Source organism: Rhamphochromis sp. 'chilingali' (assembly GCF_963969265.1).
Source record: "Rhamphochromis sp. 'chilingali' genome assembly, chromosome: 19".
In the NCBI taxonomy this organism is placed as follows: Eukaryota; Metazoa; Chordata; class Actinopteri; order Cichliformes; family Cichlidae; genus Rhamphochromis; species Rhamphochromis sp. 'chilingali'.
Genome location: NC_137946.1, coordinates 33,901,533 through 33,918,266, shown reverse-complemented (window position 1 = coordinate 33,918,266; position 16,734 = coordinate 33,901,533). Strand labels below are relative to the sequence as shown.

Here is a 16,734-nt window from a genome sequence, read left to right as displayed (position 1 = left end):
CGGCTCCTTGCTAACTATAACCGGACGCTGGGACAACAATAACATCTTAGGTTATCTAAGTGACTCATATATCATGTTAACCTGAGTAGTGAAAGACCGCGGGGCTTTGAAAACGATGTGCCGGGAGTTCGCTGCTCTCGCCGGCTCAGGTATAGCTCAGACAGCTGTGGCTGCAGAGGCTTGTGGTCCTGTAGAAGTTTGTGGAGACGCTGACCTCTGACCTCTGTACACACTTTGCTGCTCTGTTTGTCATCGCAGCCGCTCGTTTCTAATTGTAGTTTACTCATAATATGTTAAAAATGAGGATTATATATGCTATGCTAATTGGCTAATGAATTATGATTGTCAATCACTGCCATTGAGCAGTCACCAAGGGCTTTCGTTCCCATGGTGACAGGGACGTAGCTCAGTAACGCCGGCTCTCCGGCGCTCCGAGTCTCTCCAAACGCCCTAAACACTGTCCAATCAGAGGCGCAGTAGGCCGGGCCATATGTCCCAGAATTCCTGTCGAGTCATTTCAAAGTAAAAGCCGGAAACACGCACGCTGCGTAGTTTGTGTTTGTAAAAGAAACGCTGCTGCACCTTTTACGATCCTCCATCTACAGCTTCAGCTCAAACACAGTCATCAGAGGAGGAAATGCATCTCCCCGTCTGTCCACGCCACTATTTTAGGTACACTTGGTGTTTCACGGTCATTCAGAAGGCTGATGGACCTGTGCAGCAGTAAAACCTGAGGCGCTCCAACACGTGATTAACACCGCCTCCTCTTCCTCCTGCTCCAAACACCAGTTAGATGTACTCCTCTTTCTTTGTTTCACTGTAATTAGGTCAGCCTCACATTTCTGTTTGCATCTTCTGCTGCTCGTCTACAACACCGACCCAAATCTGGCTCCTCGGGGAGCGCTCAGAGCGACCAGGAAGGAAAACAAAGGTCAACGAGAACCGAGAACATGAAGCCTGCAGAGAGAGAAAAGGTCAGAGAAGGTGTGTGAGGTACACGACGTCCACAGCGCTGCAGCGAGACGGCACGAGAGTGTGCGTGTGTTAAAGACCCCCGAGCTTCACTTTTAAAATAAAACCAGTTTAACTCGACTCTCAGCTGGCTCGTTATCTGCGCTGATGACTGAACGTCACAGCCAATAACATCACCTTCATCCAACACACACACACTGATGTCAACACGTCCCTCTGAGCCATTCCCACAATGCACCAGGCCCCCAGACTCAAACAGCAGGCTCCTGACACTCTGACGCCTGCGGCACGTTTTCTGGAGGAGCGCAGGCCGAGTCCGGCACTAAAACAGTTCCCCTCGAAGGCTCGGCTCTTTAAATGTTCAATGGTTCCAGTGTTGAGTTTTCTGTCAGTCAAAGATGGCCGCCACAGGCCCCTCACTCTGGGCGCGTGGGTTTATTCAAATACTGGAAACTTTTAAAAACAGAATAAAGGGGGCTCTATTTTTGGCTAAATGTTTTTCTTCTGTTTATCCTCGAGACAGTAGGGTGTCCAAATTCCTGAGGACCCGGCCCACGTAGACCGCGAAGGCGGTTTATCTAATCTAATAACTTTAATCTCAGCCAAACCGATTTACTCACGAACAAATAAAACACTGAAAAAAGCCCAACAATAACATTTTTAGGTTGTCTAAGTGACTTAAAAGTCCGCGGTGATCTGAAAATGATGTGCCGGGAGTTGTGCCGTTCTCTGCGGCTTCAGTAACCCTCGAGCTCCCGGCTAGCTGTCGAGCTGGTGGGTAGCAGACGCCTCCGAAAACGTCGAAGCACTTTAGCAAATATGCGATATCTTGATAAACCGAGCAGATATTTGATGTTTACACAGCTACTTTCTCGCCTGAAAATATGTTAAAAGTTTATTTTGTGACCCAGAAAAGGTAATAAGAGTAATATTAAAAACTTAGTAGCGGCCGCCATTGTTGGAAACTGGAGTTTGGCTGGGCCGCGCTATGAATTCTGGGATATGGTGGGCCACGAAGGACACACCCGACCCATCCTTCAAATTCGGGGAAAAGGAGGACGCATTTGTCGGCTGCATTCGGAGGAGTCTACGAATTTGGAGAAGCTGAAGGACAGAAGAGTTGATCCATGTCAGCATGCTGCCCATTCAGGACTCCCTGAGAGCGCCCCCTGGGGGAACTGCAGCCAACAGGACCAGCTGTGAACACAGTGCACGTGTTAAATGTGACATCAGGGTCTGCATGTGAACAGAGCTCGTCCTCACGGCCGCGTCACGGCGAGCTGCGCACCAGTTACTGCTCATAAACCGGGGGCATAGTGTGACACATCCACCTGTACAGGTGATTCTCTGCAGTCATGAAAAATGGATTTTGTCACGTTTCCCACAGCCAGGAGGCTCGCTGGGTTTCAGACGAACATCAAAGCTCTTCATTAAAATTTAAATTCAACCCTCGAGTTTCTCCAACAGGAGGGCCCATCCCAGTTTGAACCTTTAAAATGAAACGAAGTGAAACATTCCAGCTTCATTAAAAATAAAATAGTGAGGATGGCGGCGGCGGCTTCGTGGTCATGACTGTGTGAATATCCACGCTTTCACTCCTGTTTCTTTGTGTTAGAACAGCAGCTTCAGCTCGGATCACACCTTTCACGTCCTTGTGATCATTACAACCAGTTTGGTCTCCGAGGCCTTTGATTGATCCACACCCACTGATCCCCTTCGTGTCCTGCTTCCCACCCAGGATCAGTTCCACTTTGGAGAACCTGCCAGGAGCAGCACAAACGTCTGCTCTGACCCAGAGACTCGGTCGACGTGTGGCTCGCTGACAGCTGAAGAACCACAGACCTGCCGCGTATGACACCAAAACGCTTAAATGTGTCCGAGCAGCTTTCGGGAATGAGACTCGACTGATCAGTCAGAAACGCAGGAGCGTGCGAGAAACGGGGTTTCCCGCAAAACACAGCAGGGGTGCTGACTGTGTTATTTGAAATAAATGATTTTTATCTGCTTCTTTGTGTAAGCTCAGTTGGAAGCACCTCGCCGTGGGCTTTAGCGTTCATGGAGAAACTTTGTCCCAAAATGGCACATTTTCTGTGGGTGTGAGGATGGAGTGATCAAGAGACACAGGTGGGAGTGGAGCACAGGTGGAAACGATAAAGGTGGAGCTGAAAATCCAAAAAAGGAAAAACAGCAACAGGAAGAGCAATTCCCAAAATAAAACAGGAAGCAGAACAAACACAAACAGAAGGCTAAGCTAAAAAAAATGCTGCGGCACTTTGCTAGTTTACTCAAACAGGGCTAGTTGCTCAAAGCACATGACAGCGTACGCTCACAGCAGCTGTGGTGTAGATGGGTGACCCTGAGGCAGCCTCTGTTAGTTTTTGTGAGTCATACGACCCATCAGGGAGCGAATACGCCCTCACCAGGCTGAAACAGAGTCAGCAGCTCGCATCAACTTCCTGTTCCAGACGACATAATATACCGTCGCTGTCAGCACGAGATATGAACGTATTAAACGTCATGCACTTTGAAACGATGGCTCCTCCCTTTGTGTCTGCAGTGAACACTACTGCATGCAGGGGGCGCCGATGAGGCCGTACTCTGCCGCTGTGTAACTCGCCACGCTTCGCTCAGAGCTGCAGGCAATTCACGAAACAATAAGACTGACTTTTTAGAAACGTGCGCTCTCCTCCCCTGCAGCCACGGCGCTCTGCGCCTTTGTCTTTCACACGGATGAAACTGAGTCGCCACGGAGACGGCACAGAGACAAACAACAACAACAGCATCACAAACAGAAACGACAGTAGGACACGAGCAGCACTGCTGGCTCCTGTTTGTAGACAGACGGTCTGGTGTGTAACACACACACACATTTCTCTGCAGCTCACATTTCCCAGTGTGTGTGTGTGTGTGTGTGTGTGTGTGTGTGTGTGTGTGTGTGTGTGAGCTATAATTGGTGCTGAGTGAGTATGAGGAGGTTTTCTTCACTAAGTCGAGACTTGAGAAAATCTTCCTCGTTGTTGTTTGTCTTGCAGCTGTCAGCGTGCAGCTGCACAGATGTTCAGTTTCCTGGCTGAAAGCGTCCAATCGGCGCCGCCGTTCTTTGCGTTTCTGCAAACCGTCCTCACAGAAAACTCCAGAGTTTGATCGTTGAGCGAGGAGTGTCTGTCATCAGTAATTTACACGTGTAAACGTAAACTGGACCAACACTTCAGTGAACACCTGAACACCTCAGAGCTGAGACTACGGAGTCACATGATCACATTGTAAATGAAAACAGCAAAAACAAGGCAACACACACACACACATGCAGATGGAGGGACTGCCAGACTCACCAGTGGTCGTGTGGCATTGTTGCGTTGCCGACGGTTACTGAGCATCTCACTCAGCTCTCACACACCAGCAGCCCTCCCCTCTCTCTCTCCTGTAACGTCAGGGTCCATTAAGCTTATAGCGCCTTAATCTTTCAGAGAGAGCGAGCGAGAGAGCCAGTAGCAGATGGAGGATGGCGGGGAGGGGAGGGGGGAGGGGCGGAGGGGAGGATGCTCTAACTGGATGTGGTGGAGTTTGAGTCCGGACTGTGAATGTTTGCACATCTCTCCCCCTCATCAGGCTCTGAGCTTCAGCACGTTCAGCCTGAAGTGAAATCCCGATGACCTTAAAGCGTCTCTGTGCAGGTGAGCGTTACAAACACTCGCCATCACTACCGTCAGCTTCCTGTCACACTCACTTCATCCTAGAGTAGTTTACATCGCAGATTACCTGCACTCAGTAAAGGCACAGCCACACGCTGCAGTTCCTCTGGCGTCCAGCAGAGGCTCCAGCGGAAATAAACATGTTGACAGCTTAGAGATAATTTCACACTACGCAACTTTTTAATGACATCATGTGACAAATAACATGGCTTCTGTGAGGTTACTGTACTAACAGGCCAAGAATGAGGCGGAGGTGATGAAGCAGCTCACACACCGACACCGCGCCTCTGCAGGAAGACGATCCACACCACCCAACCAACCAATGAGCTTCTCGGGGTGACGAGCAGCACGTGTGGACGTTGAAGTGCGAACCTGCTGGAGGGAAAACAGCTGTCGGACACGCGGTCACCTTCCCCACAGACGCACAGCGGGCCACATGTGGGCAGACACACGGGAGGAAGACCTCTGACGAAGGACTTACAGGCAGTGCGTGTTATTGGATTATTAAAGACGTGCGTTACGAGAGCTGTCCGCACATTTCTGGCGTTTAAGCTACGTGCTCGTTCTTCAGGTGTACGATGTGCAAAGTGAAGCAGCCAAAACGAGGCATGCACATGAAGTGAGCGTGCAGACTTGGTGTGACTGCTCATGCATGAGTCACGCACACACCGCCCGATGGTAACGATCCCGTTTACGGAGGCCTGATTGCACCATGTGCTTTTATGGCTGCTCTGTAATATCACTCACTTGTCGGTTGTAACGGCGAGCGTCACCTGTGGAACATGTCCCATGATCCTCTCCAACTCGCTGTGTGGCCGCGCTGCAGACTGACACCTGGGATCAAACCTGTGACCTGCCCTCTCTCTCAGGTTTCGGGCTCAGTCGGGAGCAGCGAGCGACTGCAGCTCCCAGCACTCATCCTTCCGCTCCACCGCAGAGAGCATCTTCATCTTCCAGCTGAAATCAGATCAGTCTTTAGGCTCACAGGAAGACGAAGAGCTTCCAACGTGCTCCGTGTTTTTCTCCTGATGTGAACGTCGGGAGCTAAACCAGCGGACGTCCCAGAGACTAAAGGTTAAAGGTCATCATGACCTTACTGAGCAGGTTTTTGGCATGTCAAACGTTAGTCATGACAAAACGTCACAGAAAGGTCTCACAGGAAGCAATGACATCATGATGACATTTAAGGTCAGCTTCACCGTGACATCGTGACGTTCTGCAGTAACTCTCCTCGTGGCCGTTCTGTGACCGTATGGCAGTAACTCCTGTTCTGGACTCTGCGGTGTGACGTGCGAACTCACCCAAACAAACGTCTCTTTAAAGCTTCCAGGTCAAAGTTTTGTTCGACAAGCTTTGGAGTAAAGCAGCAGTCAGCCTGACTTTAGTCTTCAAACTTCTAGTTGACGGATGTCACAGGTTTTTAAAAAAGCAAGTTTAAGTGGACATGCAGGCTACACAGATGTGGAGGCTCCAGCACGTCAGCACAAGGATTTCACTTTTTCATCCTTGTTCCTGCTAAATGTTCAAAAACAGATCAAACTGATGAAAGAAATAAGCAGAGGAGCATAAACGCAGCGTCCTTATCAGCATTTCCACAGTTCTCAATATTTGGCTCATTAAGAACAGTATAATTGCTTCTTTTGTTCACAGTAATCTGCTTCACCTTTGAAACCAGCTCATATCGATTTCCTCCTGTAAATCCTGCATGAGCTGAGCGGCGCTTCCTTTTCATACTGGAAATATTTGTCTGCATACAAACAGCAGTTAGAAATGTTTTGAGCTCATTAAATCCATAATCAGCATCTGTTAGCGTCTCGCTCGCCTCCAGGTTGTGTGCTCGATCCTCTCTATGGGCAACAGCAGTCGCCTGAATCTCACCTGGAGTCTTCTCGTGTCTGTAACAACAGCTCGTGTGGATCTGCGTCAAACCGCCGCAGATCTGTGCGCCGCAGTTTGTCAGTCTAATTAAACCATCAGGATCATCAGGACCATCAGAACCATCAGAACCATCAGAACCATCAGAACAATCAGGATCATCAGGATCATCAGAACTATCAGGACCATCAGGACCATCAGAACCATCAGGATCATCAGGATCATCAGAACTATCAGGACCATCAGAACCATCAAAACCATCAGAACCATCAGGATCATCAGGATCATCAGAACCATCAGGACCATCAGAACCATCAAAACCATCAGAACCATCAGGATCATCAGGATCATCAGAACTATCAGGACCATCAGAACCATCAAAACCATCAGAACCATCAGGATCATCAGAACCATCAGAACCATCAGGACCATCAGAACCATCAAAACCATCAGGATCATCAGGATCATCAGAACCATCAAAACCATCAGAACCATCAGGATCATCAGAACTATCAGGACCATCAGAACCATCAAAACCATCAGAACCATCAGGATCATCAGGATCATCAGAACCATCAAAACCATCAGAACCATCAGGATCATCAGGATCATCAGAACCATCAGAAACATCAGGACCATCAGAACAATCAGAACCATCAGAACCATCAGGACCATCAGGATCATCAGAACTATCAGGACCATCAGAACCATCAAAACCATCAGGATCATCAGAACCATCAGGACCATCAGAACAATCAGAACCATCAGAACCATCAGGATCATCAGGATCATCAGAACTATCAGGACCATCAGAACCATCAGAACCATCAGAACAATCAGGATCATCAGAACTATCAGGATCATCAGAACCATCAGAACCATCAGGACCATCAGAACCATCAAAACCATCAGAACCATCAGGATCATCAGAACCATCAGAACCATCAGGACCATCAGAACCATCAAAACCATCAGAACCATCAGGATCATCAGGATCATCAGAACCATCAAAACCATCAGAACCATCAGGATCATCAGAACTATCAGGACCATCAGAACCATCAAAACCATCAGAACCATCAGGATCATCAGGATCATCAGAACCATCAAAACCATCAGAACAATCAGAACCATCAAAACCATCAGGATCATCAGAACCATCAGGACCATCAGAACAATCAGAACCATCAGGATCATCAGGATCATCAGAACCATCAAAACCATCAGAACCATCAGGATCATCAGAACCATCAAAACCATCAGAACCATCAGGATCATCAGGATCATCAGAACCATCAAAACCATCAGAACCATCAGGATCATCAGGATCATCAGAACCATCAGAAACATCAGGACCATCAGAACAATCAGAACCATCAGAACCATCAGGACCATCAGGATCATCAGAACTATCAGAACCATCAGAACCATCAGGACCATCAGGATCATCAGAACTATCAGGACCATCAGAACCATCAGAACCATCAGGATCATCAGGATCATCAGAACCATCAAAACCATCAGAACCATCAGGATCATCAGGATCATCAGAACCATCAGAAACATCAGGACCATCAGAACAATCAGAACCATCAGAACCATCAGGACCATCAGGATCATCAGAACTATCAGAACCATCAGAACCATCAGGACCATCAGGATCATCAGAACTATCAGGACCATCAGAACCATCAAAACCATCAGGATCATCAGAACTATCAGGACCATCAGAACCATCAAAACCATCAGAACCATCAGGATCATCAGGATCATCAGAACCATCAAAACCATCAGAACCATCAGGATCATCAGGATCATCAGAACCATCAGAAACATCAGGACCATCAGAACAATCAGAACCATCAGAACCATCAGAAACATCAGGACCATCAGAACAATCAGAACCATCAGAACCATCAGGACCATCAGGATCATCAGAACTATCAGGACCATCAGAACCATCAAAACCATCAGAACCATCAGGATCATCAGGATCATCAGAACCATCAAAACCATCAGAACCATCAGGATCATCAGGATCATCAGAACCATCAGAAACATCAGGACCATCAGAACAATCAGAACCATCAGAACCATCAGAAACATCAGGACCATCAGAACAATCAGAACCATCAGAACCATCAGGACCATCAGGATCATCAGAACTATCAGGACCATCAGAACCATCAAAACCATCAGGATCATCAGAACCATCAGGACCATCAGAACAATCAGAACCATCAGGATCATCAGGATCATCAGAACTATCAGGACCATCAGAACCATCAGAACAATCAGGATCATCAGAACTATCAGGACCATCAGAACCATCAAAACCATCAGAACCATCAGGATCATCAGAACCATCAGAACCATCAGGACCATCAGAACCATCAAAACCATCAGAACCATCAGGATCATCAGAACCATCAGAACCATCAGGACCATCAGAACCATCAAAACCATCAGAACCATCAGGATCATCAGGATCATCAGAACCATCAAAACCATCAGAACCATCAGGATCATCAGAACTATCAGGACCATCAGAACCATCAAAACCATCAGAACCATCAGGATCATCAGGATCATCAGAACCATCAGAAACATCAGGACCATCAGAACAATCAGAACCATCAGAACCATCAGGACCATCAGGATCATCAGAACTATCAGGACCATCAGAACCATCAAAACCATCAGGATCATCAGAACCATCAGGACCATCAGAACAATCAGAACCATCAGAACCATCAGGATCATCAGGATCATCAGAACTATCAGGACCATCAGAACCATCAGAACCATCATGATCATCAGGATCATCAGAACTATCAGGACCATCAGAACCATCAAAACCATCAGAACCATCAGGATCATCAGGATCATCAGAACTATCAGGACCATCAGAACCATCAGAACCATCAGGATCATCAGAACCATCAGGACCATCAGGACCATCAAAACCATCAGGATCATCAGGATCATCAGAACTATCAGGACCATCAGAACCATCATGATCATCAGGATCATCAGAACTATCAGGACCATCAGAACCATCAAAACCATCAGAACCATCAGGATCATCAGGATCATCAGAACTATCAGGACCATCAGGACCATCAGGATCATCAGGATCATCAGAACTATCAGGACCATCAGAACCATCAAAACCATCAGAACCATCAGGACCATCAGGATCATCAGAACTATCAGGACCATCAGAACCATCAAAACCATCAGGATCATCAGAACCATCAGGACCATCAGAACAATCAGAACCATCAGAACCATCAGGATCATCAGGATCATCAGAACTATCAGGACCATCAGAACCATCAGAACCATCATGATCATCAGGATCATCAGAACTATCAGGACCATCAGAACCATCAAAACCATCAGAACCATCAGGATCATCAGGATCATCAGAACTATCAGGACCATCAGAACCATCAGAACCATCAGGATCATCAGAACCATCAGGACCATCAGGACCATCAAAACCATCAGGATCATCAGGATCATCAGAACTATCAGGACCATCAGAACCATCATGATCATCAGGATCATCAGAACTATCAGGACCATCAGAACCATCAAAACCATCAGAACCATCAGGATCATCAGGATCATCAGAACTATCAGGACCATCAGAACCATCAGAACCATCAAAACCATCAGGATCATCAGAACCATCAGGACCATCAGGATCATCAGAACTATCAGGACCATCAGAACCATCAAAACCATCAGGATCATCAGAACCATCAGGACCATCAGGATCATCAGAACTATCAGGACCATCAGAACCATCAGGACCATCAGGATCATCAGAACTATCAGGACCATCAGAACCATCAGGACCATCAGGATCATCAGAACTATCAGGACCATCAGAACCATCAAAACCATCAGGATCATCAGAACCATCAGGACCATCAGGATCATCAGAACTATCAGGACCATCAGAACAATCAGGACCATCAGGACCATCAGAACCATCAGAACCATCAGGATCATCAAGATCATCAGAACCATCAGAACCATCAGGACCATCAGAACCATCAGGACCATCAGGACCATCAGAACCATCAGGATCATCAGAACTATCAGCACCATCAGAACCATCAAAACCATCAGGATCATCAGAACCATCAGGACCATCAGAACAATCAGAACCATCAGGACCATCAGAACCATCAGGACCATCAGGATCATCAGAACCATCAGAACTATCAGGACCATCAGAACCATCAGGATCATCAGAACCATCAGAACCATCAGGACCATCAGGACCATCAGAACAATCAGAACCATCAGAACCATCAAAATCATCAGGATCATCAGAACCATCAGGATCATCAGGACCATCAGAACCATCAGGACCATCAGAACCATCAAAACCATCAGGATCATCAGAACCATCAGAACCATCAGAACCATCAGGACCATCAGGATCATCAGAACCATCAGAACTATCAGGACCATCAGAACCATCAGGACCATCAGAACAATCAGAACCATCAGGATCATCAGAACAATCAGGACCATCAGGACCATCAGGACCATCGGGATCATCAGAACCATCAGGACCATCAGAACAATCAGAACCATCAGAACCATCATGACCATCAGAACCATCAAAACCATCAGGATCATCAGAACCATCAGAACCATGAGGATCATCAGAAGCTTCAACAAAGTCACCAGATCCTTTAAACCATGATCCGTCCATCCATGGATCCTGACCTGCACCCACCATCCCTCCTGGGCCTACAGGTGCAGGTCTGGATCCATGGATGGAGGAAGCAGGAAGCAGGGCTTCATTTGCACGGGGTGGACGAGCAAACACAATGGACTAAATATAAAGGAGCACATCTGGCTGAAGTGAGCACAACTGGTTTCATTGACAGCTTCGGTTTATGGCCTGATGCTGACTCTGGGCACCACCGAGGGGTTTCACTGCTTTTTGCTGAGCAGCTGTGTAAAGTGACCGGACCAGAGCCGGTTCCAGAGCTTGGTTTAATGGACCGGCACAATAAGGAACCATCCTCTATGAGCAGATTGGCCCTTTAAAAGGAAGAAGCTGCAGATAACAAGCTGTTCTCCAGAGCCTGAAACACAACATGCTAAATCAAACACATCAGAACGATGTTTGGTAGAGTGAAGCTCAGGCTGAGGGAGGTGAAGCTGCTGCTGCTCTTATTTTATTTCTGGCAGTGAAACAACTTGAGTGCGGTCTTCGTGTGATTCAGGGTTGTTACTCACCGAGCTCTCAGAGTGCTGACTGTAGACTTATCAATCCTACAGAGAGAGAGAGAGAGAGAGAGAGAGAGAGACACCGTTAACATGTGGTGCACTGAGCGCGCTCTGATAACAGCAGGAACGTTAGGACGTTGCCGAGGTGGAGGACGAGATTTCTATCTGCATTCTCTATTAACCTCAGTAACCTGAGTGAGGTGTGAGGTTCACAGCAATAAAACCTGTTTATTAAAGTGCTGCAGCGCCACCGAATCAGGCGTGTTTCTGTAATGACGGCTGAAGCGCAATAAAACAGCACAAACCAGCACAAACCAGCAGACGCATGAACCACTGGATGACTTCACAGAAAGTCATCCAGTGGTAGAAAGTGGGTTCCTGAGGCTACGTCCACACTAAGCCGTTTTGTTTAAAAACACCGTTTTGGCCTCCCGTCCACACTGAGGCGGCGTTTTCCTCAAGGAAAAACGCCGCGTTTTGGAAACGCTCTCGAAAAACAAATACATTTCAAAACGGAGCTGTCCCGTCGCAGTGTGGACACTCGAACACGCAGACTTTCTAAAACGATGACGCATTTTAGTCGTGTGATGCAGTCATGTGACCAATTAAACTAAGACAGCGGAGGGCGTTACACAGCAGTGGTTTTGATTGGTCTCAGCTTTGACAGCCCTGTTACAGATTAATATCAGTCTGTACGTGCTGCAGATTGCTTTCCTTCTAATTCTTTAATCCTCACTGGCTTTTGCGCATGTGCAGGACTGCAACGTAAGTGTTTTGGACCGTTTCAATGTGGACGCACAACTCTTTGAAAACGCTACTGTGGACGCGGAGCGTTTTCAGATGAAAACAGCGTTTTCAAATCTATTTGGGCTGGTGTGGACGTAGCCTGAGGCACAGAGGTTTTGACGTGACGTATAGGGACAGAACGGGACGTTTGTCTCTCTGTCACCGACTGCGTTTCCATAAGTTCGACCTGAATGGCTGAGCTCCTCAGCCTCTCTCTTTGCCCCACTGCGGGGTGACCCAGGGACTTGTTTGGGCTGAGCACGCCCCCTTTCACCGGGCTCGGTCTCCTGAGCACCACACACAGGTCTGACTGGAGGGTGGAGTCCAAACCACCCAGGGTGTGAAATAACCGCTGTTCATCAGTACCTGCATCACACCTCACTCACACGGTGTCCTTGGAAGTGCTGATGATAAAGCATCCAGACGCTGCAGAGACATGGCTCATGTCTCATGCATGCTGTAACACAGGTCTATCTGTCATACACACCACAGCGCTCATCACTGATAGACTCTGACACTAGAGCAGGCGACATGACCAAAAATATTTATCACGATATACGTTTGAAAATTTGCGATAACGATATAACTGATGATATAATTGACATGAGACAAAACACAACTCCACAACTTTATTAGTGCAAAAACCCATCAATGTATTTTCACTTAACCCTCCTGTTATGTTGGCTTGAAGGAGCACTGATTACGTTCCTGGTCAATTTAGATTTTTTTCGCTTTCTGTAGTGATGCAGATGACATGTGACATCTCTTCTGTTCTGGGTCAATCTGACCCGCAACATAACAGGAGGGTTAAACAAGCAGCTGTTTTTTTATGTGCATTAAAGTTATACAAAAATGTAACAGTGCAAATTCCTCGCTGACAGTTTAACCAAAAGGCGTTTCCAGTGGAAACTGGCCGACACATCCTCAGCATAACCATGTATAACATCCACAACACTTAAAAAGAGGTTAAACACACACAACACGGTAACATTATGTTGAAGCACAGCACGTATCACTCCGCGAGGCTCCGCCTACAATAGCCGTAAAGCTCCGACAATCCATCAAGCGGTGCGGCTTCGTAGCTCAGCAAAGTCGTACTGAAACATGTGACAGATTTTCGAGCGCCGTGCACATAAAATCGTTTCCAGGTCAGTAAACACAACCAGAGTTCATACATAAGGCACACGGGATTATAAGGGGCTCTGTCGACTTTCAGAAAATCAAAGGATTGATTTTAAGTGCGCCGCATTTTCCAAACAACACGGTAATAACGACGGCCCGCTAGCATGCGCTACCAAAAATAGTGCTTTGTTGTGTGTCTGACGGACGAAAGCTAAACCAGTTCCACACCAGTGAAGCTGCAGCATTTTTAGAAACCAGTTCTGGTTCATCTGTTTCATTCAGCGATCCACTCTCGCTCTTCTCATTCTGCGTCGCCGCCATGTGCGTATGTAAACAAAGGCACTGCGCATGCGCGTTTTACCCAAATTCTATCGCCATATTTCATTTTCTTATCGTTGCCCAACATTACACCGGTATTACCATGAACAGTATGATAGAGCCCAGCCCTACCTGACACAGATGTTAGCAACCTCACTGTGACAGGAAACAGCCTGAAAACCACAAGTGAGAGTTAACAGGAGACACAGATCAGGTGACAAGTGTGGAGGAGAGGAGGAGAGGAAAGAAGGAAAGGAGAGGACAGAAGGAGATGAGAGGAGAGCGTGTGGTCGAGCAGAACTTTAAAAGCCTGAGTATGATGACTCTGAGAAAACTCCACTCCCACAGGCCATAAATAACTCATCCAACAACACACACACACACACACACACACACACACACACACACACACACACACACACACACACACACACACACACACACACACACACACACACACACAAAGATGGCCGACAGTAGAGAGTGCAGGCATGCTGCTTTATTTTAAAGCACAGGAAACAGTTGCCTGTGTGAGTGTTTGTGCGAGCGTGTGTCTCTGTGTGCGTGTGTGCGTGTGTGTGTTTGCGTGTTTGTGTGTGTTTGTGTGTTTGTTTGTCACCACTGCGCTGAACCAAACTCGTCCCTCCAACCCAACCTGGAAACAAAGCTGACATCGTTCAAACCTGCACTTCCTCCAGCGACCAGCAGAGGCTGCAGCAGCGACTCAGCCCCCCTCCACTCCCACTAACATGAGTTTGTTACACAAACAGCTGATTTCCTGCTTCAGTGAACAAACATGATTCAGCAGATTTCTCACTTTTATTGAGTTTTGCACTTTAAAATCGTCACGTTTAGAGTTCTTTGTTTGAAAATAAAATAATTACAAACTCCTCGAACAATAAAATGTCTTTGATGTCGCTTCAGTCTGACCATCACACTGCTCATCTGGGCTGTGACCTTTGACCTATCCGCTCTCAGACACTGAGTATGGAAACAGCGCTAACAGAGCGACCTAGAAGTCTGAACTAACACGTTAAACCAACATGGCGTCCTCACATAAAGGATAAAACATGTCGGCGTCTCGGGGTGAAGCTCCAGCAGCTGCTGCAGCCACAGGTTTGAGTCCTGTGACTGTTTGTGATGACAGCGACAGTCGAGCCATCAAAGAGAGAACGAGGGTGGAGCAGGATGGGCGGAGCATCCCGGGGTTTGATATAAACGCTCCTGCAGCCGCCCGAGGCCGGTCCTGCATTATTTAATAGTGCAACTCTATTAGTCGTCTTGGTCTAAATGCTGGAGGACAGAGGAACGACGAGGAGGCATGAGGTAATCTGTGAGGGCGTACCATCTGTTATTTTATTATGATGAGACAGAGAGGAAGGAAAGGAGGAGGTGGGGAAGGACAGGAGCTTTTCTTTTTATGTAAGGAAATCATGAGCTATAAAAGGATGAAGAAACAGAGATGGAGGAATCAAGAGTGCATGGAAGGAAACCACAAGGACAGATGGAAAGGAGGAGGTAAACAAAGAAGTAAACAAGGAAAGAAGGAAGCAAAAATGATGCATGAATGAAAGGAATGTGACATACATGAAGGAGGTATAGAAGGACACTGCAGGGAAAAGGAGGTTTGGAAGGATATAAGGACAAACGCAAGGAAAGGACAAAAGGAAGGAGGTATAGAACAAAATGAGGAGAAAGTGTTGAAGGAATTCAACTATTAAAAAAACTAGGAAAGGTATCGCCGAAGGAAACAAGGAAGCAATGAAAGAAGGTGGAAAAGAAGGGGGAAAAGGACACATGTCTGAAAGGACCCAAGGGAGCATAGGAGGAAATAACAACAGAATCAGGAAAGTGTGCAAGGGAAGGGAATATGGAAGCAATATGAAGGAAATGAGCACACAGGAATGTATTTAAGGGCATAAGGAAGTATGAATAATCCCAAAAAGATATTTAATGAAGTAAAGAAAACATAGAGGGAAGGAAAGAAGGACACATGAATGAAACTAGAACAAGGTCTAAAAGAAAACAAGGACAAACACAAGGAAAGGACAGGAAGGAAACATAGAAGGAAGCAACTAATTTGACCTGGAAGGAAGGGATAGAAGGACACAAGGCAATGAAGCAAGAAGACTCCAGGGAAGGAAGGAAGAAGGACAGGAAACACAGAAGTGGACAAGGAAGTATGAAAAGGAAGAAGTATATAGGGAGTGAAAGAAGGAAACATAAAAGGAAATAAGGACAAAAAGTTTTTAAGGACAGAAGGAGGTGTGAAAGGAAATAAAGGCACATGAATGAAAACAGAATCAGAGCAAGGAAACAAGGAAAGAAGGACGAAGAGAAGGAAAGTAGAAAAACAAAACAAGGATGTATAAAAGTAAAGAAGGGGATGTGGAAGGAAACAAGGAGACACAAAAGAAAACAGCAACAGAAAAGAAGGAGGAGAGAGACCGAGGTCTGAGGAGAAGGAAGGATGAAACACCGAGGGGTAAAATGAGAGGAGGTCTGAGGTGGGGAGGTCGGAGACGAGAAGGAGGTGTGAGGGGAGGAGGTGTGAGGGGAGGAGGTGAATGATTGAAGAGCTTGTGTCCGAGTTTCCACTCGCTGTGAATTCTGGTCACAGACTCAGGCTGAGGTTCACTGAGGCGAGGACGAGAGGACGCAGAGCTGCTGCTGGTTTCCCCTCTGACCTTCACTCCTCCTCCTCCGA

General features: G+C 46.9%; 1 protein-coding gene across 1 annotated transcript in view; it reads right to left on the bottom strand.

Moving 5' to 3' along the window:
- The window catches only part of LOC308387677 (rap1 GTPase-activating protein 2-like), a 44,492-nt gene that overhangs the window by 24,539 nt on the left and 3,219 nt on the right, over nt 1–16,734 (bottom strand). The window contains exon 2 of the mRNA XM_080867896.1: nt 11,811–11,846. Coding sequence (XP_080724022.1) covers nt 11,811–11,846 — 36 coding nt within the window. The remainder of the gene's footprint in view (nt 1–11,810; nt 11,847–16,734) is intronic.